The sequence below is a fragment of the Orcinus orca genome, chromosome 3 (genome assembly GCF_937001465.1).
Source record: "Orcinus orca chromosome 3, mOrcOrc1.1, whole genome shotgun sequence".
Taxonomy (NCBI): Eukaryota; Metazoa; Chordata; class Mammalia; order Artiodactyla; family Delphinidae; genus Orcinus; species Orcinus orca.
This window is the reverse complement of record NC_064561.1, coordinates 126,289,206-126,314,766: the sequence shown is the minus strand read 5'-3', so window position 1 is coordinate 126,314,766 and position 25,561 is coordinate 126,289,206. Positions and strand designations below refer to the sequence as shown.

Below are 25,561 nucleotides of genomic sequence, written 5' to 3'. Positions count from 1 at the left end.
GAAATCAAGAAGTGAGGACAGTTTAAGAGCTCTCTGGGACAATATCAAGTGTACAAACATTTTCTTTATAGGAGTCCCAGAAGACGAAGAGAGAGAGAAAGGGATGGAAAGCATACTTTAAAACATAATAATCTGAAAACTCCCCTAATCTGGGAAAGGAAAGAGACATCCAGGTCCAGGAAGCACAGACAGTCCCAAACAGGATCAACATAAAGAGGACCACATTAAGATACACTGTGATTTAAACGGAAAAATTGAAAGATAAAGAGAGAATATTAAGAGCAGGAAGGGAAAAGCAACAAATAACATACAAGGGAACTCCTATAAGGCTTTCAGCTGACTTTGCAACAGAACTATGCAGGTCAGAAGGTACTGGCAGCATATATTTAAAGTGATGAAAGGGAAAAATGTACAAGAAAAAATACTCTACCCAGCCAGGCTCTTATTCAAATTTGATGTTGGTATCAAAAGTTGTACAGACAAGCAAGAGCTAAGAGTTCAGCACCAGCAAACCAGCTTTATGTGAAATGTTAAAGGGACTCCTCTAAGCAAAAAAGGAAAAGGCCATAACTGGAAACATGAATATCACAAAAGAAAAAGTTCATCAGTAAAGGCAAATATACAGTAAAGGTAGTAAGTCAACTGGGTACAAAACTATTAGGAAGGTTAAAAGACAAACGTAGTAAAATCATCTATATCCACAATAAGCAGTTAAGCAATACACAAAACAAATACATGAAAAATACGATGTTGAAAACAGTAATTGTGAGGTGAGGAGAGTAAAAATGCAGGGTTGTTAAAATGCATCTGAAATTAAGAGATCAGCAAGTTAAAATAATCATATATATATACACACACATCTATAAATAAAACTCATGGTAACCACAAATCAAAAATCTATAATAGAGCCACATGCAAAAAAGAGAATGGAAACCAAACATAACATTAAAGATAATCATAAAATCACAAGAGAACAAAAGATGAAAGGAATAAAGAAAAATTACAAAAACAACTCCCAAACCATGAATACAATGGCAATAAGTACATACATATCAACAATTACTTTAAATGTAAATGGACTAAATGCTCCAATCAAAAGACACAGAGTGGCTGAATGGATACAAGAACAAGACCCATATATATGCTACCTACAAGAGACTCACTTGAGATCTAAAGACACACACAGACTGAAAGTGAGGGGATTGAAAAAGGTATTCCATGAAAATGGAAACAAAAAGCAAACTGGGGTAACAATATCTGCATCAGACAAAATAGACTTTAAAACAAAAACTGTTACAAGAGACAAAGAAGGACATTACATAATGATTAAGGAATCAATCCAAGAAGAAGGTATAATGATTTTAAATATATTTGCACCCAATATAGGGCCACCTAAATACATAAAGCAAATATTAACAGACATAAAGGGAGAAATTGACAGTAACACAGTAGGGGACTTTAACACCCCACTTTCATCAATGGACAGATCATCCAGACAGAAAATCAATACAGAAAAACTGGCCTTAAATGACACATTATACCAGATGAACTTAATTGATATATATAAAACATTCCATCCAAAAGCAACAGAATACACATTCTTTTCAAGTGCATAAGGAACAGTCTCCAGGATAGGTCACATGCTAGGCCACAAAACAAGAACTGGTAAATATAAGAAAACTGAAATCATGTTGAGCATCTTTTCTAACCACAACACTATGAGACCAGAAATCAACTACAAGAACATAACTGCAAAAAACACAAACACATGGAAGCTAAACAACATACTACTAAACAACCAACGGATCACTGAAGAAATCAAAGGAAAAAACAACAAATACCTAGAGACAAATGAAAATGAGAACACAATGATCCAAAATCTATGGGATGCAGGAACAGCAGTTCTAAGAGAGAAGTTTATAGCGATACAAGATTTCCTTAGGAGTGAAGTAAGTCAGAAACAGGAAAACAAATACCATACGCTAACACATATATATGGAATCTAAAAAAAAAAAAAAAGGGTTCTGAAGAAACTAGGGGCAGGACAGGAATAAAGATGCAGATGTAGAGAATGGACTTGAGGACATGGGGAGGGGGAAGGGTAAGCTGGGACGAAGTGAGAGTGGCATGGACATATATACACTACCAAATGTAAAATAGATAGCTAATGGGAAGCAGCCGCATAGCACAGGGAGATCAGCTCCATGCTTTGTGTCCACCTAGAGGGTTGAGATAGGGAGGGTGGGAGGGAGACGCGAGAAGGAGGAGATATGGGGATATATGTTTATGTATAGCTGATGCACTTTGTTATACAGCAGAAACTAACACACCATTGTAAAGCAATTAAACTCCAATAAAGATGTTAAAAAAAAAAGATTACCTCAGGAAACAAGAAAAATCTCAAATAAACAATCTAAACTTACACCCAAAGGAACTAGAGAAAAAGAACAAAAAACCTGAAAGTTAGTAGAAGGAAAGAAATCTTAAAGATCACAGCAGAAATAAATTAAATAGAGGCTAAAAAAAATAGAAAAGATCAATGAAACTAAGAGCTGGTTCTTTGAAAAGATAAACAAAATTGACAACACTTTGGCCAGACTCACCAACAAAAAAAGAGAGCCCAAATCAATAAAATCAGAAATGAAAAAGAAGTTACAATGGACACCACAGAAATACAAAGGATCATAAAAGATTACTACAAACAACTATATGCCAATAAAAAGGACAACCTACAAGAAATGGACAAATTCCTAGAAATGTACAGTCTCCTAAGACTGAATCAGGAAGAAATAGAAAATAGGAACAGATAAATTACCAGTAATGAAATTGAATCAGTAATGAAAAACCCCAAACGAACCAAAGTCCAGATGGCTTCACAGGTGAATTCTACCAAATATTTAGGGAAGAATTAAGACCTATCCTGCTCAAACTATTCCAAATATTGCAGAGGAAGAAACACTTCCAAACTCATTCTACAAGACCAGCATCTCCTTGACACCAGAGAAAGATATCACACAAAAGAAGAAAATTACAGGCCATTATCACTGATGAACATAGATGCAAAAATCTTCAACAAAATATTAGCAAACAGAATCCAACAATACATTAAAAACATCATACACCATGATTAAGTGGGATTTATCCCAGGGATGCAAGAATGGCTCAATAGCCACAAATCATTCAATGTGATACATCACATTAACAAGTTGAAGAATAAAAATCATATGATCATCTCCACAGATGCAGAAAAAGCTTTGGATAAAATTCAACATCCATTTTGAAAAAAACTCTCCACAAAGCAGGTATAGAGGGAACATACTTCCACATTATAAAGACCATATATGATAAGCCCACAGCTAAAATCATGTTCAATGTGAAGAGCTGGAAGCATTTCCTCTAATATCAGGAACAAGACAACGATGCCCACTCTTGCCACTTTTATTCAACACATTATTAGAAGGCCTAGCCACACCAATGAGACAAGAAAAAGAAATAAAAGGAATCCAAATTGGAAAGGAAGAAGTAAAACTGTCACTCTTTGCAGATGACATGGTACTATACATAGAAAAATCCTAAAGACACCACCAAAAAACTACTAGAGCACATCAATAAATTCAGTTAAGTTGCAGGATATAAGATTAACATACAGAAATCTGTTGTATTTCTATACACTAACAACAAATTATCAGAAAGCAAAATTAAGGAACCTTCTCATTTTCAACTGCATCAAAAAGACAAATACCTGGGGATAAACCTGCCTAAGGAGGTAAAAGAGCTGTACTCAGAAAATTATAAGACAGTGATGAAAAAAAAAAAAAAACTGAAGATGACACACCCAGATGGAGAGACAAGATATACCGTGTTCATGGATTAGAAGAATTAATATTGTTAAAATGACCGTACTACCCAAGGCAATCTACAGATTCAATGCAGTTCCTATCATAATACCAATGGCATTTTTCACAGAACTAGAACAAATAATTTTAAAAGTTGTACTGTAGCACAAAAGACCTCGAATAGCCAAAACAATCTCAAGAAAGAAGACCAGAGCTGGAGGAATCACACTCCCTGACTTCAGACTACACTACAAAGCTACAGTAATCAAAACAGTCTTATACTGGCACAAACACAGACACACAGATCAATGGAACAGGACAGACAGCCCAGAAATAAATCCACACATTTATGTCAATTAATCTATGACAAAGGAGGCAAGAATAAACAATGGAGAAAAGACAGTTTCTTCAATAAGTGATGCTGGGAAAACTGAAGAGCTACATGTAAAAGAATGAAATTAGAACATTTCTCACATCTATACAAACATAAACTCAAAATGGACTAAAGAACTAAATGTAAGACTGGAAACCATAAAACTCCTAGAAGAAAACATAGACAGCATACTCTGACATAAATCATAGCAACATTGTTTTGTATCTGTCTCCTATGGCAAAGGAATTAAAATAAAAAATAAACAAATGGGACCCAGTTAAACTTAAACGCTTTTGCACAGCAAAGGAAACCACTGACAAAACGAAAAGAAAATCTACTGAATGGGAGGAAATATTTGCAAATGACATGACCAATAAGGGGTTAATATCCAAAATATATAAACAGCTCATAGAATTCAAAACCAATAAAAGAAACATGCCAGTCAAAACATGGGCAGAAGACCTGAATAGACATTTTTCCAAAGACATACAGATGGCCAACAGGCACATGAAAAGATGCTCAACATTGCTAATCATCAAAAAAATGTAAATCAAAGCCACAATGAGATATTATCCTACTCCTGTCAGAATGATTATCATAAAAAAAACACCAATAACAAATATTGGTGAGGATATGTAAAAAAGGGAGCCCTTGTACACTGTTGGGCATGTAAATTGGTGCAGCAACTGTAGAAAACAGTATGGAGGTTTTTCAAAAAACTAAAAACAGAACTATCATATGATCCAACAATTCCACTGCTGGGTATATATCTGAAGAAAACAGACACTAATTCAAAAAGATACATGCACCCCAGTGTTCACAGCAACATTATTTACAATAGCCAAGACATATAAGCAACCTAAGTGTCCATCAACAGATGAAAGGATAAAGATGTGGGGTGTGTGTGTGTGTGTGTGTGTGTGTGTGTGTGTTTGTGTATATATATGCGCAATGAATTCTACTTGGGCATAAAAGAATGAAATTTTGCCTTGTGCAAAAACATGGATGGACCTGAAGGGTATTATGCGTAGTGAAATAAGTCAGACAGAGAAAGATACTCTATGTTATCACTTACCTGTGGAATCTAAAAAATAAAAGAAACAAGCAAATTCAGCAAAACAGAAACAGATTCATGGATATAAACAATAAAGTAGTGGTTACCAGTAGGGAGAGGGAAGGGGGGAGGGGCAAGATAGGCATAGGGGATTAAAAGGTACAAACTACTATGTATAAAATAAATAAGCTACAAGGATATATTGTACAGCACAGGGAACACAGCCAATATTTTACAATAACTAAGTGGAATATAATCTATCAACTTTGGGTTTTTTTTGTTTGTTTTTTATTTGTAATTAAAATTTTTTTTGAGGTACAGTTGTACAATATTACAACTTTGAATCACTATGTTGTACACCTGAAACTAATATAATAAATCAAGTATACCTCAATAAAAAAGTATGCTTCATTTTTTTAAACAAATTAACCACATCAAAAATATTTGTTGGGCTTCCCTGGTGGCGCAGTGGTTCAGAGTCCGCCTGCCGATGCAGGGGACGCGGGTTCGTGCCCCGGTCCGGTAAGATCCCACATGCCGCGGAGCGGCTGGGCTCGTGAGCCATGGCCGCTGAGCCTGCGTGTCCGGAGCCTGTGCTCCGCAACGGGAGAGGCCACAACGGTGAGAGGCCCGCGTACCGCCAAAAAAAAAAAAAAATTTGTTGATACAAGTGCCAAAAGACTCACAGAGCATAAGATATAATGGGACCAGAGTAAATACTAATCATGTCAAATGGTTTCAAGTTAGATATTAAAAGAGTAAGATCATCTGACCTTCCTATTTATATCTTGTATTGTCACATTTCTCTTTGAAATGACATTTGATCAATCTGAGTTTTTTCCCTCTGGAATTCCTTATACAAGTTTCTTTTGTGCTTGAGAAAAATGTTAGAAGATAAATTTAAAAATGGAGGTTTAAGATAAAAACAAGACATGGGAGAAAAAAGGAACAGTATTAATAGACAAGGAAAGAAAAGAAGGGACAGGGAAATGGGAAAATTTGGTATTCTCTACAAAATTAGATAATGATATTAAGGCCTCCAAGGAAAAGTTCTAAATAAAGCTTCTTTCCCTTCCCATTCTGTATACTCCCTCTGAATGCTCCCAAACATATGTTAAAAACTGTTTCAAAGGAGAAGGTTATTTTAGCAATTGGTGTGAACCAAGATAAATGTTACTATTCAACTAAATAATAATATATTATAAAAAGATTTTCAAAGTGAGCAGCTATATATCAGCCAGGATCAAAATGGGGGAGGGTAGCTGAAATGTGTATATCAGTGAGTTCAAATTATAAAGACAACTACAATTAAAAATCGAAACCTGCGTTATCTTTTAGATTCACATCTGCTCCAGATTCTATCAGAGCTTTCACCAGAGACAAGTTTCCTCTTCTGGCAGCCAAATGAAGCCGGCTTTCTCCTCTGGCATGCCTCTTATTGATCCCAGCTGTTTTCATTTCTGTAAATTTGCCAAGCAAAACTGAGTATTCTTTTCTGCCAAGTGCTGATTATTATGAAGGATCTTAGAAAATACACAGCAACTTCCTCAGAACATCCTAAGTAGGATGCACTACACAGAAACATACCTCAATTAATATCATTGCTGTTACTATTTAAAAATATAACTTGTAAAGAATTGATAGAGCATCTGATCACATTACTTCAAATTCATTCTAGCAGTTGTTCACTCTATCATATGCTTGATTAAAACAAATAATACTTGCTTCATTTCTATACTCACTTCACTCTCAGTAGTCCTCTATCAATGGATAAAAATTTTCTTAAACCAAATTGTGATTTTATAAAAATCCTCTTTCTATAACTATTCTTATATCTCAGTGGGTGTGTTTCTGATCACAAAAGATGCCAAGAACCAAACCATGGCCTATTGGGTATTTCGTTTTCTTTCATAGAAAATGTAGTACAATATCATTATCTGAAGATTTTAAAATCTTTTCCTTGCATCACAAGTTAGACTTGAGTTGGAACTAAAAACAGTGAATAGTTTTTTTCCCAAACTATGCTAAAATGTACTAAAAGATTTTTTGTAACATCATATAAAGAAAATAGAAGACAATATCTCTTCTTCAAGTGGCCTACAGTATAGTGGAATGACATGTAAAAAATTACATTAAAATATGATTCAGTGCTGCTAGAGAAATGTATTAGTTTCCTGTGGTAGCTGTAACAAATGACCACAAACTGGGTGGCTGTGTTGTGCTTAACACAACACAAATATATTATCTCACAGTTCTGGAGACCAGAAGTCCAAAACCAAGGTGTCAGCAGGGCTGCACTCTCTCTGGAAACTCTAAGGAAGAATCCTTCCTTGCTTCCTCCAACTTCTGATGGATACCAGCATTCCTTAGCTTCCTTGGCTTTTGGCCACATTGTTCCTTTGCCTGGGTTTTCACATTATCTTCTCCTTTCCTGTGTGTCTCAAAGGTCTCTCCATTTTTCTTTTATAAGGATACTTGTAAGATTTGGGTCCCATTTGGAAAATCCAGGACAACCTCCTCATCTCAAGATCCTTAACTACATCTGCAAAGATTCTTTTTCTAAACAAGGTAATGTTCACTCTTTAAATGAGATAGTATCACAGATTCCAGGGAACAGGACATGGACATATGTTTTTGGGGGCCACTATTCAACCCGCTACAGGAGGTATGTATAAGAAGGGCTTTAGTTTACATGACAGGCGGACAATGCAGGAAGGTTCAAAGAGTATGCCTAATATTCCTACCTCTTACTATATCAACTTTTTCTTACTAAATCAACTTTTCGGTGCTTAACATTTAACCTGAAGTAGTCCAGTCTATTGTTCACACAGAACTAGCTCCAAGAACTATCAAAGAATAGTCAGCTATCCATGCTGCCAAACACATACAGTTCATGCATCTGACACAAAGAAACTAGTGGCTATGCTTCTTTAATTTCCCATGTGTTAAAAGGGCTCAGTGGAAGTATCTAAGGGATCTGACACAATTCAGATGTGCTGCCCCCGCTCAACGTTCTTGCTGTCTCTACTGTTTATCTTATCTCCTCTAACGTAACAAATTAGAAGTCATAGGCAAAAATATGACAATATATTGGAAGACTAAGAGATTCTCAAGTGGTGGATTACAGTAAAACCATCTGACAAATATAGCTGAAATAACCTTATAAATTAGTGAATGACTAAAAAAAACGGTAAATATGAAAATGTGTAATTCTTTGAAGCAGAGTGGATTGCTAGGCTTGATCATGCAAACCTTTCCCTATATAAAAATAGGAATACAAACCTTGGCTGCAGGTAGCTTTCAAGAAATTTTGCCTTTTTCTGAAATTCTGAACTTTTTTGTGTTCCTGGATGTTAGTAGGCATTTGAATTTCTGAATCTGTTTTTTCTTTCTTCTCCTCACAATTTCTTATAGTGTTTTCATCTCCATTGACATTATTAGTTAATTCCTCACCTGAAAAACAAACATTTTGCGATATCAGTGTTGTAGTTCTCCTTACCGGTTACATGACTAAAAAAGAGTCTAGTCATGTTAATTGTTCCAAGTTTCTGTTCCTAGCTGGACTGCTTATTTTAAAGGAGTGGAAGCCTTTAAAAATGTTTTCATACAACAAACATAAATTAGTTTTCTGGATGCAATTTCAACTGTGAATCACTGAAATCAATGGAGCTAACAATTTCCTGCTATGAAAATGTTGTTCGCTTTCTTGATACTAAGAAGGTGCTATATTAAAAAAACTCATAGAAACATAAAAACTCATAGAAATACTGTTTATTATCTCCTGTCAATATCAATTTAGCACATTCTTTCAAAGTAAATACCATTACTTAACTAATTAAAAGTATCTCCAAATTATGGTCCACATGTCCTCATTCTTATCAGTTTGGGCATAGGTTGAGTGAAATTCAGTTAGAAATTTCTGTGAAATAAGTAAATCTATAGGAAACATGTACAAATTGAGCACTACTACTACTACCTGGTTTGTGAGAAATTTCCTTCTCTTCTCTTTGACTAAGCTGTGAGACAGTCAATTCTTTACTGGTATTGTCAGTGGACTGAAAGCCTATACTATGTATAGTTTTGATCTCTTGTCTCCTTTTTTCAACTTTAGTTGTTTCCATTACTTGAGAATGAACAACTCTGGATAAAGGCCTATTTGAAGAACTTGGTTTTTGGCCTTTGTCAGTGTAATTCCTTTTAGTGTCTCCTTCCTTATTCACCTTTTCCACAATATGTGTATCCGTTTGATTCATTAAAGGAGTTGGTATTCTGGGGCTACAATCCTGAGGCCTCTCGAATAGTTCCACGTGACTAGTCAACTTTGAAACTTCATGTGTTGAGAGTGTTCTTGTACAAGCAAGGGAAGTATGTTCAGGACTGCCATGTGAGTGATCAAAAGAAGTTCCACATGTACATTGTTCATAATCTGAAACATGTTCAGAAACTATTATATTATCTGAATTAGAAAAATTAACAGCTTCCTGTTGTGGAAATATGGTTAGGCTGCCTGCTTTTATTAACTCATTTTCCTGTGAAAAATGGTCTTGAGAAGGTAAAAATTGTTGAAAATCCATTTCTTCTCTATTTGTTTTATTCTCTTTATAATTATCATGGTTTTTGCAACCTGAAGAACTTATCACCTTTTTAAATGTTACAGTCTCCTCAGGAGCACAGGAATCACCATCATCATCATTATTAAAATTTTCCTTTATAAAGGATGGGGAAGAGTTTTCCCACTTATTAGGGCTCTCATCTTTTTGACCTGAGTTACTGTTTTCATGAGATTTATAAGGGCTAATGTGCTGCTGTTCTTGGTGAGTATGAGGCTGCTGATCTGTAGCAACAAGTGGTAACTCGGTTTTTTTATGTAAAGAAAGTCCTGAGAAAGAAACGGCTTCAGCTTGGTCAGTGGATTCTAATTCCAAAAATTTTATTTCTTGTCTATCTGATAAATCCAGGCTTTGGGTATGTGTCTCTTTGGGAAATGAACAAGTCTCAACATCATTACTTAAACCATTTTTCAGGCCTGACAGAGATGGGCTAAAAGGTTTACATGACTTTTCTGGAAGGTCATCAAGGGTTTGGAGAGTATGTTGTTGACAAGTAACCAATCTGTTTATTTTTCTGGAAGAAGAGACAGCTATTGTCTTTCTTGGATTGCTTTCTTGGATTGCATCATCGACTTGAGTTCTTTTATGTCGTGTATTTCTTCTTCCTTTATCTTCAGACACATTTGTGCTGGGATCCTCAACACCATGGAGATTGTCCTTTCTGAGTCCTGTCGAGTATATTTGGTTAAGAGCTGATCGTTTATACTTGGATTTACCAAATTTAGTGTTTTGGGAATCTTTTTGGTAATGTTCATATACATCTTCTTTATTTATAAATAAACCCTCTTTGCTTCCTTTATTGACTTTTACATGTTCTGGCTTCTGTCTCTTGGAATTTTCATCACAAACAAACCCACTGTGATTTTTAGAACTGAATTTTGGTTTCTGTAGAAACAAAATATATAGTTAGCTTTAATTTTCAACTATAGTTCTACACTTAATTCATTCTGGATTGGAGATAAAGCAAACTAATATTCCATTCAATGATATAATTTGATCTCACCACAGGACCTGCTGGGATATATACAACCTGGTTTGTATTTCAGAAAAGTAGACTAACAGAAGAAAGGCAAAAGTAATAGACTCAGTATGTGTACTAATCTTTATTTTCTCCTGTACATTTTAATTTCTTTTTGCCAGTATTTTAGCACTACCTATCTTACTAAACATAATGAAAAATTTTAATCTACCTAATTTTTATAGGCTTCTAAAACAATCAGGTAATTCCTTTACAAGGACTCTTTACAAGAATACTGTAGAAACACTCTCCTCTCCCATTTGTTATATAGATAGACCTAGAATTAAGAGAGTTTCTTCCTCTGGTATCTGTGAGAGACCACAGGTAGGGCAGTGGAAGAAGGGATTTAAAAACAAAAAGACAGATATACAACCAAGTTGGCCTGCATGGAAAGATTACTGTGGGCTGCCAAGATTAAAACAGGGACAGTGCTTCCTCTCACACATCACAACACAAGCACCAGATGAAAAGTAACTGCCCACCACGTGAAGTTTGAAGGGATGGATCGACACCTTTGACTCTTATACTGTGCTCAGGCCAGAGGAAATTTGACATTGTTGATAACCGTCATGGCTCCGTAAAGAGGAGAAAGGAAATGGAAATGGCTACCAATACATTAGTGTGCCCACATATGCTTTATTTACTCAACTGCTTCCCAAACTAACAGGCCAGAACCTTCTGATTCTTATGTAATTATTCCAAAGTGTCTTAAAAGCAAAGGTGAAGTCACTGTTCCTGGTGAATGCTTCAGTAGTCTTTCTTTCCCCTCTGATGATCTATAAAATAACCAGCAGGTGTGCTCTATAAAAATGTTTATTGTTGAACAGAGATATACCTTGTGGTGGTGTTCATCCTCTAAGTCTGAAGGGTCAGTGCTATTTGTCTGCGCTGTAAGCAAAAAGAGAAAAATCAAAGAAAAGAGCCTCCAGTAGTCAGACTCTAGACTTCTAAAACCAAAACTCCTTTGCCATGAGAAAACCAAGTGGAAAAAGTGAAATTATGCAAACACTTTCTATTAAAATTGACACATATAATATTCCATAATTTATAATTTCCATATTTATTGAGAAAGCTGAAAACATTTCTCTAGGAAAAGCAAAACAGACCCAACAAAATTATGTTAAAGATGGGCACTGAACTCAGTATTTTTATATTCCCCACAGTTATACTCAGATATGCAACTGTGTGCAAGGTTTTTTAATGCAAAAAATTCTTCCATAATTAATTGTATTATCATCATTTTCTAATATGTCTGCTTAATAAAGTTGCAGGATACATAAGTAATATACAGAAATCTGTTGCTTTTCTATATACTAATAGTGAACTATCAGAAAGAGAAAGCAAGAAAAAAATCCCATTTACATTTACAATCTCATCAAAAAGAATAAAATACTTAGGAATAAACTTAACCAAAGAGGTGAAAGACCTATACTCTGAAAACTATAAAACACTGATGAAAGAAACTGAAGATGATACAAAGCCATGGGAAGATATACTGTGTTCTTGGACTGGAAGAGTACTGTTAAAATTTCCATACTACCCAAAGCAATCTACAGATTTAATGCAATCCCTATCAAAATAGCCACAACATTTTTCACAGAACTAGAACAAATAATCCCAAAATTTATATGGAACCACAAAAGACCCTGAACTGCCAAAGCAATTTAGAGAAAGTTGAACAGAGCTGGAGGTATCGTGCTCCCTATGTCAGACTACACAATACTACAGTAGTCAAAATAGCACAGTAATGGCTCAAAAACAGACACATAGATCAATGGAACAGAATAGAGAGTCCAGAAATAAACCAACACACCTATCTTCAATTAGTCTATGACAAAGGAGGCAAAAACATACAATGGAGAAAAGAAAGTCTCTTCAACAAAGGGTGCCTTCAATAAGTGGTAAAACTGGACAGCCAAATGTAAAAGAATGAAATTAGAACATTTTCTCACACCACATACAAAAATACACTCAAATGGATTAAAGACATAAATGTAAGACCAGAAACCATAAAACTCCTAAAAGAGAACACAGGCAGAACACTCTGACATAAATCATACTAATATTGTTTGAGATTTGTTTCCTAAGGCAAGGGAAACAAAAAATAAACAAATGGGACCTCATAAAACTGAAAAGCTTTTACACAGAATAGGAAACGATTGACAAAACAAAAAGATGACGTACTGAATGGGAGAAAATATTTGTATAAGATACGACCAATAAGGGGTTAATATCCAAAATTCATAAACAGCTCATACAACCCAATATAAAAAAAAATCCAATCAAAAAAATGGACAGAAGACCTGAAAGATATTTTTCCAAACAAGATAACACAGAAAGGGCTTCGCTGGTGGCACAGTGGTTGAGAGTCCGCCTGCTGATGCAGGAGACGTGGGTTCGTGCCCCGGTCCAGGAAGATTCCACATGCCGCGGAGCGGCTGTGCCCGTTAGCCATGGCCGCTGAGCCTGTGCGTCCGGAGCCTGTGCTCCACAACGGGAGAGGCCACAACAATGGGAGGCCCGCATACCGCAAAAAAAAAAAAAAAAAGTCTACAGATAACAAAGATTGTTAAGGATGTGTAGAAAAAGGAGCCCTTGTATACAGTTGGTGGGAATGCAAACCGTTAAAGCCACTATGGAAAACAGTATGGAGGTTTCTCAAAAAACTAAAAGTAGAACTACCATATGATCCAGCAATTCCACTGCTGGGTATATATCCAAAGAAAATGAAAACACTAATTCAAAAAGATACACACACCCTAATGTTCATAGCAGCACTACTATTTACAATAGCCAAGACATGGAAGCAACCTAACTGTCCATAGCAAGTGAATGGATAAAGAAGATACAGTATTATATATATACGATGGAATATTACTCAACCATAAAAAAGAATGAAATGCTGCCATTTGCAACAACATGGATACCTAGAGGGTATTATTCTTGGTGAGGTAAGTCAGAGAAAGACAAATACGCTGTTATCACATATATAGAATCTAAAAAAATAAAACAAACCAATGTATATAACAAACCAATGTATAAACAGAAACAGACTCACTGATATAGAGAACAAAGTAATGGTTACCAGTGGGGAGAGGGAAGGGGGAGGGGCAAAATAGCGTTTTGGAATTAAGAGATACAAACTACTAGGTATAAAATAAATAAGCAACAAGGATATATTGTACAGCACAGGGAATATAACCACCATTTTGTAATAACTTTAAATGGAGTATGATCTATAAAAATACTGAATCACTACATTATATACCTGAAACTAGTACAATATTATAAATCAATTATACTTCAATAAAAAAAACAAACAGTTCTTATATAATCTTCTTGAAACTGCAGGTCAAGTTCTTTTGTAGTTCATCTTAGTGCAATGATGAATGACAAGGCAAAAGTACAGCCATAAGAAAATATTCTTAAGGAATGAAAGTAAACAATCCTGGCCATATTCATGGAAAATGATAAAGCCAAATATAAGTTACATCACCCATGTTATTCAGACAACGGATTATGGGGAAAACACCCAGAACTTTACAAAAGTTTTCTTAACTGTTTCCAATACATATCCTGGGGGAAAGTACATTTAATACTATCTTTCTTTGTTCTTTTAGAGTTCTTCCATTTGGTGCATTTGCAAACAAGTCAGTGTGCTCAACTAAAGGAATGGAGCAAGGACACCACAGGATGGATTTTCTCAAAATTTATGAGGAAAACCAATTTAATTTCTATAATTCCAAGTTTGATTTCTATAACTCTCTACTGACATGATGAACAGATATAACAGGGCAGTTCAATTTTACCTGATATAAGATGCTTTTGATGTTTAGGAACATATCTCTCAAGGAGACGCTTCATACATGAGTCTTTGGCTTCATCCAAAGCACACTTTCCACTGTCATTTCTAAATAAAGGATCTGCTCCATTCAAAAGAAGTAACTGTGCCACCTAGAGGAAGATTTTGTGAGGGAGCCCAGACAAAAGGTGTATTATTAAAAATGTGTGCCAGCATACAACTCTAAGCAACATTAAATATTTCTTTCAACAATACAGTTTGGGTTTCCTGTAACATTACTGCCCCAAACCAAAAATTAATGTAACTGCTACTGAATCATAATTTATTAATATAAATATGCCTTCTCTTACAAAAAAAAAAAAAAGGAGAGAGGAAGTAAGGAAGAGGGAGGAAAGGAGGAATGGAGGGAGGGGCAGAAATGTTTGTGGTTCAGTTGCTGATGAAATGGAGCTAGCAGATATACCAGGAATTAGGATTACATTCTGTAGTAGTAAATGTAATTTTAACAGGTTCCAGGAAATAGCTATGTCTTCTGTATAGACCTGTGTTGCTGCAGCTCCCCCTCGGTATCAGAGAGAAACAGGTAAATCTTTAATCTGTTACTGCTCCTCGAGTAATCTCCTCTATGAAGCTCTCCCTGACCTCCTCACCCACTGATCCCCTAGAGAAAAATGACCTCTTCCTACTTGTATGTACATATTTTATGTCCAATATGCTGTATATTATACTTATTTCTTATATATTTCTCTCTCCTGTACTCCAAGTTTTTTGAGGGTAGGACTCTGTTTTCTTTTAAAATTAATTTATTATTTTTGAATAGGAAATTAATAAATACGGTTCAAAATACAGAAGGCTCAGAGAAGTAGACAATGAAAAATAAGTTTCCCTCCTCAACCCCTGTCCTCTAGTCATCTAATTATTTTTTCTAAGTCAGCTCTGGTTACAGTTTCTTCTGAACTTTTCCAGAGTTAGTCTAGTCCAACAGGTATATATGTACGAATCATAACTGTGTACATACATTTTTTCTTATACAAGTGGTCATATACTATATACATTCCTGCCCACCCCACCCTGCAACAGACTTTGAAGATTGTTCCAAATCAGTATGGATTGAACTTCATCATTCTTTTTGGCAGCTGAGTAATAGTTTACTTTTGAATGTACTATATGAATGTACTATAATTTACTTAACCAGTACCCTACTGATGCACATTTAAGTTGCTTCCAAGTTTTTGCAACAGATATATGTCTTAATCATCTTTATATTCCCAGTGTCTATTTCAGTATCTGGCATAGAGTATATATTTAATAAATGTTGTTTAATAAAAGAATGAATGTTGACCAAGGAGGATGTGGGTAACAGGCTTTAAATAACATACTAAATGAAGCCTAGATTTCTCTGTTAATGTCTGGAATGAGAGAAAGGATCTGAATTTCTGAAAATTTTATGCATCTGAAGATTAAAGATATATACATTTTTCCTTTTATAAGAAAGCATTCTAGGAGAGAAAAATGCCCCACCACACACAGGGAGAATATGAGCCAAATCTTTTAAAAATTATTAAGACTCAGCAACTTGATTCTGCTTTTCAAATGGCTTTACTGTGGGAGTTTAATGCTAGATAGGGGGATTGAAAGTAACAGTAGATACAATTAAATTTATAATTCATATTCCTGGAGCTTCACATTTTGTTTAGTAATACAAATAGAGAGTGTACCACTTTTTTTCAGGAAAAGTAGTTTCATAAGTGGGTTGCCAAAGGAGCTGTGTTGCTTATCTCTGGAGGTTTTATGTCAAATAATAAGCCATGCAGTATGAAAGTAACTCAGGATCAACAAGCATGAGAAAGAAGATGGGAGGAAGGGAAAAGGCAAGGGCTAGAGCTTCACTTTTTTGGAAATCTGGGTTGGTGATCCCAAGGGAGTGAATACATTACTTTGGCAGTCTCTGTTTTAGACTCTGGATACTCTGCTTCACCAACTATGCACATTTACCAATTCTCTCTATGGCTTGGTATCAGGAATTCTGAAGCCTAACTAATATATCCTCTTTAAAAACACTCTTCTTACCAAATGGCAGTAAATCAGTTATTTCCACTACGTTTTTTACCCCTATTTTAAATCTGCATTTAGGTTCTGTATTAGTTATCTGTTGCTACCTAACAAGTTACCCCAAAACTTAGTAGCTTAAAACAATAATAAATATTTATAATCTCATAGTTTCTGTGGGTCAGGAATTTGGGAGTGGCCACAGGTGGATGGTTCTGCCTCAGGGTCTCTCATGAGGTTACAGTCAAAATGTTGGCTGGAGATACAATCACCTAAAAGCTTGCCTGGGGACTTCCCTGGTGGTGCAGTAGTTAAGAATCCACCTGCCAAGGCAGGGGACACGGTTCGAGCCCTGGTCCGGGAATATCCCACATGCCGCAGAGCAACTAAGCCCGTGAGGCACAACTACTGAGCCTGCACTCTAGAGCCCGCGAACCACAACTACTGAGCCCACGTGCCACAACTACTGAGCCTACGTGCCTAGAGCCCATGCTCCGCAACAAGAGAAGCCACTGCAATGAGAAGCCCATGCACCGCAACGAAGAGTAGCCCCTGCTCGCCGCAAGTAGAGAAAGCCCACATGCAACAATGAAGACCCAATGCGGCCAAATATAAATAAATAAAATAAATTTATTTTAAAAAATTTAAAAATTAAAAAATAAACAAAAGTTTGCCTGGGATTGGAGGATCTTTCTAAGATGGCTCACTCACATAGCTGTGGGCAGGAGGCCTTTGTCCACTGCCACGTGAACCTCTCCATGGAGCTGCTTGAGTGGCTGCACGAAATGACATCTGGCTTCTCCCAGCGTTGCTGAACAAGTGAGTGAAAGAACAAGGAAGAAGCCGCAACAGTTTTCAACCTAGTCTTAGAAGTCATGTACTGTGTCACTCCTGCCACACTGTGTTTGTTAGAAGCAACTCACTGAAACTCCAGCCTACCCTCCTGAGGAGAGGAATCAGGATCCACCTTTCGAAGGGAGGACTGTTAAAGAATTTGTGGACATATTTTAAGATTACCACATGTTCTTAACTGGAACAAGCAGAGCAATTTCAGTAAGTGGCTGGCCTCACAACCCCCACTTATTTAGTTCATCAAACAGTAGGCCCCATAAGGAAATACACTGCTACTTAAAGCTTGCCCGTGGCTTTTCACCTTTAATCATATTATTGACTCTAGTGCTTTCCTCCCTCTAGAATCAGCTGACTTCTGTGTGGCTGAACCACACTGACTCCATTTTGTCAGCTCTATCTTAGGTCTGAAGTCCTACCCCTCGCCTTTCTGCATGATTAAGTTTTAGCCTACTCACAAGGAATGTGCCCAAGCCAGATAAATTCCCTGTCAACTTTTACCCTTGCTGACAGAAAACTGGAAGAGTGTCTTCTGTTGATACAGATGCTTAATGGTCATGAGACCCCCCAGGGGGAGGAAAAATCTCCAGTTCCAGTTAGTGTGGACATGCTTCTCATTTGGTAGTCAGATTCTGTTGTTAGCTTTGGCCGCTTTAAATCTCCCTGTGCTCCTTTCAGTGGTGAGGAGCACAGCTGTGAATGCCTCTGGATTGTGTCTGCCCAATCCTGCCAGTATGTAAGCTACCCACAATAAACTTCACAATTGCACTTTATGGAATTGCCTGCTTTGTTTTCCAGTCTCAAAGTTCCTTTTCAGTTTGGAGGATATTAGAAAAAGAGATACAAGTATAAAATCAAAGTTATTATGAATCTATAATATTAAGTCTGAAATGGAAATATCAGTAAGAACTCATGATTTGTTTTTCTTTCTAAAAGTATACATTTCACTGAAAATGCCTAAAAACAATGACATCCAATAGCAATGAGCACACATAGCACCCAGATTGTGGTCTCTGATAGTTTTTACATTAAAACACCATTTAGAGAAAATATGGGAAGAAACATAGATAAAGTCAGTCAAATCCAGAATTTAGGAAATTCTATAAGACAAATGACCCAGGTTCTAGAAGACACACACAAAAGAAAATATAGGAAGAACTGTTATAGATTAAAACATACTTAAGAGGGACTTCTCTGGTGGTCCAGTGGTAAAGAATCCACCTCCCAATGCAGGGGACGCAGGTTCAATCCCTAGTCAGGGAACTAAGATCCCGCATGCCGCAGGTCACCTAAGCCTGCATGCCACAACTACTAAGCTCCTGTACCTCAACTAGAGCCCACGTGCTGCAAACTACAGAGCCCACACACTCTGGAGCCTGGGCACTACAATTAGAGAAGAGAAAACTCGCATGCCACAACTAGAGAGAAGCCCGAGCACTATAACAAAGAGCCCGCGCGCCACAACGAAAAATCCCGCATGCCTCAATGAAGATCCAGTATGCCACAACTAAGACCCGACGCAGCCAAAAATAAATTAAATAAATAAATAAATAATAAACCTTTAAAAAAACCACACACACTTAAGAGACATAACAAACACATGAAAAGTACAGACATTGATAGATCATGATTCAAACAAAAACTTGTAATAAAAAACATTTTTAGATAATTTGGGGAAATTTAAATATGGACTAGATATTATTAAGTGGTATTTAAAATTTTAATTTTTATAAGGTAAGATGATAAAAAATGTGGGTGTGGAAAAAAATGTCCTTATCTGTTAGAGATGCAGGTACAAGTATTTATGGATAAAATGGTATGATGTCTGGGATTTTAAAAAAATACTCCCAACAACAACAAAACACCATCCATGCTCCGGCCTGTTGATGTGGTATGACTTTTTAAAGTGTAATAGAATATACAATCAAACTTTATAAGAAAGCTCACTCCAGACACAAATGGAATGCATAATCACCATGTGTGTGGGATATCTTTTCAATATCTGTGAATCCCAGCAACATTGTCACTGAACCTCCAATTCAACATCTCAAATATTTATATACCACAGGATACTTCAGGAGTTAGAGGCCTGTGTCTTTGGTCCCTTTTACTTCACTAAGGGTACAAGAGAAGGCTACATATCTGCAAAGGCCAGAAAGAAGACTGCTAGTTATAGCCTGTGAGGCAGAAGTTAATTGGAGCCAAGTTATCAGGAGGGACAAAGGAAGAACTGAGAAAGAAAAAAAAAAAAGGTATAAATCACCCACGGCTCATATTACCCAAAGGGAGAAAAGATTCTTGACCAGGACAGGTCAGCCCTGGCAAGTTGGAGAGCGGATGGACCATGGAGAGAGAGAAGAAATGCTTTGGCATGAGGTTTCTCTGCTAGAGGCCAGTTTTGAAGAGCAGATAAAAGACAGAGAGAGGGCTCACACCATCACTTGTTCTAGCATTCTTCTGGCCATTAAATTAGGTCCAAGGCAGTATTTTCTCCCCCAAGCCCTCTACAAAATGTGCAGGAATGACCACCTACCGTCAGGTGATACATTATCCAAAAAAAGCAAAACCACCTAAACCCTCCAAACTAGGAAGGGATATGTCCTATTTGTGTACGCCCATGGTTCCTGGCAGCCTTCCCCAGTTTTACCTGTGGTAGGCATTTCTTCTGGAGGAACACTGAACAGATCTTCCTGAGCCTTGTTGATTAGCCCCCTCTCCTACCCTAGAGGTTTTAAACCCAGAGGCAACTTCCAATACTTGAAATATATAATAAGCTATTTTCACAAGTGCCTCAGACCAATGCAGTTCCTGGACCAGAAAAATGTCTAGGAAGCTCAGAACATATATGATAAAGCAAGTGTGCTGGAATTCATAATCTTAATTAATATTACCATTATTGAAGCTACTACTAACCAACTTGTATAGAATTATAGTATTTTGATACTATAACCACTGGTACCTCTGTGCTGGTGTGTACTGGCTGATCATTAAAACCTGGGAGGTTCTCATGTCTTAGTCTGACTCTGAAAGTAACACTAGACTACAAAAAGCTGTAAGCCTGCTATCAGGGCTGGACATCACTGTGTAACACTCTAAGAAGGAAATGTTCTCCTAAAGCCTATAAAGAACCATACAAAAAGAGTCTAAAGAAATTTTAAAAATACTGTGTATAACCAAAATACGCATTCTGAAGTTATTAAAAGTAACATGTAAAATGGGATCTACCACATTAGGCACAACTGATCCATCACACAGTAAAATTTTATTATGAATTCTGAGTATTGATTAGCAGAATGAACTGAAACTGGATCCCTATCTGTTTTTCTATTGCTTGGTCCCAGAGGTTTTTAATACTTGCAGAATGTAGTGTTTGCTCTGCAAACAAAAGAATCACAGTACCTTATAATGTCCATTCATCACAGCATCATGTAGGGGAGTGATCTGGTACATTCCTCTGATATTTACATCTGCTCCACCCTTTAATAGTTCACATGCTGTCTGATAAAATCCTCCTACACTAGCTTCATGAAGTGCTGTCCAACCTGTTACACAAAAAAGAAATGGTGTTTGTTTATATTTGGCATCTTAATAATGTTTGTGCTTGCCCTTAAAATAAGAACTCTAATTCTAAGTTGTTGCTTTAAAAATATTTTGGTTATATGAGACAAGATAATCTCACCATGAAAGCAACCTGTATTATTTGTGGATTCAATAAATCTGATGGACAAATAAAATTCCTACCCCTAATTCTGTTGGTGTTAATATGGAAAAATATGAAAATAAGTAAAATATTTGAAACCATTTTTGCCCCCCTCAAATAAAAAGGCTGTAAGGGGGTCATTATTAGCTCATAGAGAATGCTGGTTGCAGGCTACTCTTCTGCAGAGAAGAGGGGGAAAAGCCTTATTTGTAACTCAAGGTACTTCCATTAAAATAACCCACCCAGCCAGCAAGACTACGCAGAAGTCAGTTCAAAAGTATACAGTCGACTCATGAACAACATGGGTTTGAACTATGCAGGTTTACCTTATACACAGATTTTTTTCCAACAGTAAATACTACAGTACTACACAATCTGAGGTTAGCTGAAGGAGTAACCATGGATACGGAGGGCTGTAACTGTAACTTATTCTCAGATTTTTGACCACACAGAGGGTTAGCACCCTTAACTCCCACGTTGTTCATGGGTCAACTGTATATTTCTTTTCTCCCTATTTGCAAAAAGTTAGTTACAGTAAATTCAACAAACATACCACAAACTGCTCCAAGAAAACCAGTTATCCAAATAATTATCTTCTTCCTTTGCTAGCCAGATTTAATGGTATAAGTCAAAAATATCTAAACTCCAAAAAATCATACGATTGATATAAGAAAACATAAAAAGTTGCAAGTTAAAGTGTGCTTCATTCTTTCCTTCCATAAACCAGAGTTTCTCAATCTTGGCACTAACATTTTCAGAACCTTCTCCATAATCCAGTTTCTCAACCTTGGCACTGACATTTTGGGCTAAATGTTCTGGGCACTGTAGGATGTTTAGCAGTATCCCTGGTCTTAATCCATCAGATGCCAGTAGTACCCTGCTGCCCATTCCAGTTGTAAAAACTAAAAATGTTTCCAGAAACTACCAAATGTCCCCTTTGAGGGGACACTCCAGTTAAGAACGTCTATAGAAGGAGTTTCTCCAATAGTATTAATTAGAAAGCCTTGAGGAAGAAATGAAGAGCACCAAAACTGGTAAATATATAGTTAATAGAATTTATTTTCTATAAATTTCCTTAAAATACACAAGGCTACTTAAAGCAAAAATTATAACTTTATGTTTTGGAGTTTATCCTGTATATACATGTAATATATGCGACAGACATAACATAAAGGATAAGGGAGGGGCCTCCCTGGTGGCACAGTGGTTAAGAATCCGCCTGCCAATGCAGGGGACATGGGTTCAAGCCCTGAGCCAGGAAGATCCCACATGTCACGGAGCAACTAAGCCCATGTGCTGCAACTACTGAGCCTGTGCTCTAGAGCCCACGAGCCACAACTACTGAGCCTGTGTGCCACAAATACTGAAGCCCGTGTGCCTAGAGCCCATGCTCCACAACAAGAGAAGCCACTGCAATGAGAAGCCTGCACACAGCAACGAAGAGTAGCCCCCACTCACTGCAACTAGAGAAAGACCACGCACAGCAACGAAGACCCAACATAGCCAAAAATAAATAAATAAATTTATTAAAAAAAAAAAGGAAAAGGGAGATGTATTTGATGTTCTTACATTTTATATGAAGTATTACAATATTAACTCTAAGAAGACTATAAAATATTAAAAATGTATATTGTAATCCCTAGAGTAATCACTACAAAATAATGCAAAGACAAAACCAAACAGATGAAGACACAAGAAACACAAGTAAAATGGCAGTAAATCCAAATATATTAAATGAAAATCGACTAATTACCCCAATTAGACAGGCAGAGGTTGTCAGAATGAAATTAGAACATTTTCTTACACCATATACAAAAATAAACTCAAAAAGGATTGAAGATGTAAATGTAACATGGGAAAACTCCCAGAAGAAAACATAGGTAGAACACACTTTGACATAAATCATAGCAATATTTTTTTGGATCTGTCTCTTAAGATGAAGGAAACAAAAGCAAAAATAAATGAATGGGACCTAGTTAAACTGAAAAGCTTTTGCACAGCAAAGGAAACCATCAACAAAACAAAAAGACAATGTACTGGATGGGAGAAAACATTTGCAAATGATATGACCAATAAGAGGTTAATATCCAAAATACATAAACAGCTCATACAACTCAATATCAAAAAACAAACAGGCCAATCAAAAAATGGGCAGAAGACCTGAACAGACATTTTTCCAAAGAAGACATACAGCTGGCTAACAGGCACATGAAAAGATGCCCAAAATGAAAAATTATCAGAGAAATGAAAATCAAAACCACAATGAGATATCACCTCACAACTGTCAAAATGGCTATCATCAAAAAGTCTGCAAATAACAAAGGCTGGTGAGGAAGCAGAGAAAAGAGAACCCTTGTACACTGTTGGTGGAAATGTAAATTGGTACAGCCACTATGGAAAACTGTATGGAAGTTCCTTAAAAACCAAAAAACAGAACTACCTTATGATCCAGCAATTCTACTGCTGGGTATGTATCTGAAGAAAATGAAAACACTAATTTGAAGATACATGCACCCCAACGTTCACAGCAGCATTATTTACAAATAGTCAAGATTTGGAAGCAACTTAAGTGCCCAACAATGAAGAACAGAAAAAGAAGATGTGGTACACACACACACACACACACACACACACACACACACACACACACACACACAATGGAATATTATTCAGCCATAAAAAAGAATGGAATCTGTCATTTGCAACAATGTGGATGGACCTAGAGAGTACTATGCTTAGCGAAATACAACAGAGAAAGACAAATACTATATGTTATGACATGTGTGAAATCTAAAAATTAAAAAGAAATGTATATAACAAAACAGAAACAGACTTACACATATAGAGTAAAAACTAATGGCTACCAGTGGATAGAGGGAAGTGGGGAGGGGCAAGAAAGGGGTAGGGAATTAAGAGACACAATCTACTGAGACACAATCTACTATGTACAAAATACATAAGCAATATGGAAATATTGTACAGGACTGGGAAATATAGCCATTATTTTGTATTAACTTTAAATGGAGTATAACATATAAAAATATTGCATCACTATGTTGTATACCTGAAACTAACATAATATTGTAAATCAACTAAACTTCAATTTTTAAAAATAATAAAGAAATAAATGTTTGAGAAAGCCATGTTGGAGTTGAAAGAATAATTTAAAAAATAAAAAATATGTATACTGGCCTCTGCCCCCTGGTTCCTAACACAGAGCTCCTAAAACCCTTGTAAACAGGGGTGGCAGGATGATCTTTTGTCCTTATAGTCTTTGACCCTAGTTCCTGATACAGAATTTCCAAGACCTTTGTAATTTCCTGAATGATAGGAGAATCTGTCTCAGAGCTCCTAAAATCCCTTGGAATTTCCTGGGAGATATAAGTGTATTTTGTTCCAATGAGGCAAGTTTTGGTGGGCTCATAGATGAGGCTGGTCACCAAAAAGACCAAGTCATAATTAGAAGCTGGAACTTTCAGGTCTGCCTCTGTTCTTCAGAAAGGAGAGAGGGGCTAGAAATGGATTTAATAATCGATCATGCCTATGTGATGAAGTCTCCATAAAAATCCCCAAAGTATGGGGTTTGGAGAGCTTATCCAGGTTGGTGAACACATCTGAATGCTGAGAGGACAGCACGCCCCAATTCCATGGAGACAGAATTTCCTGTGTTTCGGACCCTTCCAGACCTCACCTTATGTACCCTTTTTATCTGGCTTTTCATCTGTATCCTTAATCATATGCTTTATTATATAATAAACTGGTAAATATAAGTTAAGTGTTTCCCTGAGTCCATGAGCTTTTCTAGGAAATGATCAAATCCAAGAAATGGGTCATGGTAACCCCCAGTTTGTAGCCAAGGTGAATGAAACCTGTGGGTAACCTGGTGATCTCCTACTTGTGATTGGCATCTGAAGTGGGGGTCAGCCTCATGGGACTGATGTCTTAATCTGTGGAGTCTACACTAACAATGTCTAGTGTCAGGATTGAATTGAATTGCAGGATACCCAGCTGGTGTGGAAGAATTGTTCAATGTGTGGAAAACCCACGTATCTGGGTGTGAATAGAGGAGAAACACATGAGTGTTTCCCTTTACAATAAGTATGTAACAAAAACAAATATGGAGAATCTAGAAATTAAGTATATGGATGTTCACTGTTCAATTCTTTCAACTTTTCTGTATGTTTGAAATTTTTCATAATTTCATAAAAATTTTCAAATAAATGTGAACTTTTGGAAGATAACTATTTAAGATCTATTTTTAAAAAAATAA

The 25,561-nt window shown here is 36.5% G+C and overlaps 1 protein-coding gene across 8 annotated transcripts in view; it reads right to left on the bottom strand.

Annotated features, from left to right (window-relative positions):
- ANKRD31 (ankyrin repeat domain 31) overlaps positions 1–25,561 on the bottom strand; it is a 134,009-nt gene that overhangs the window by 61,172 nt on the left and 47,276 nt on the right. For 6 of the 8 annotated variants that reach the window (XM_049707675.1, XM_033430034.2, XM_049707678.1 and 3 more), the window contains 6 exons: positions 20,991–21,133; positions 14,701–14,845; positions 11,727–11,779; positions 9,237–10,758; positions 8,546–8,716; positions 6,586–6,723 (listed from right to left, as the gene is read on the bottom strand). In XM_049707675.1, coding sequence (XP_049563632.1) covers positions 6,586–6,723; positions 8,546–8,716; positions 9,237–10,758; positions 11,727–11,779; positions 14,701–14,845; positions 20,991–21,133 — 2,172 coding nt within the window. The remainder of the gene's footprint in view (positions 1–6,585; positions 6,724–8,545; positions 8,717–9,236; positions 10,759–11,726; positions 11,780–14,700; positions 14,846–20,990; positions 21,134–25,561) is intronic. The other 2 variants (XM_033430032.2, XM_049707676.1) reach the window with 2 other exon arrangements.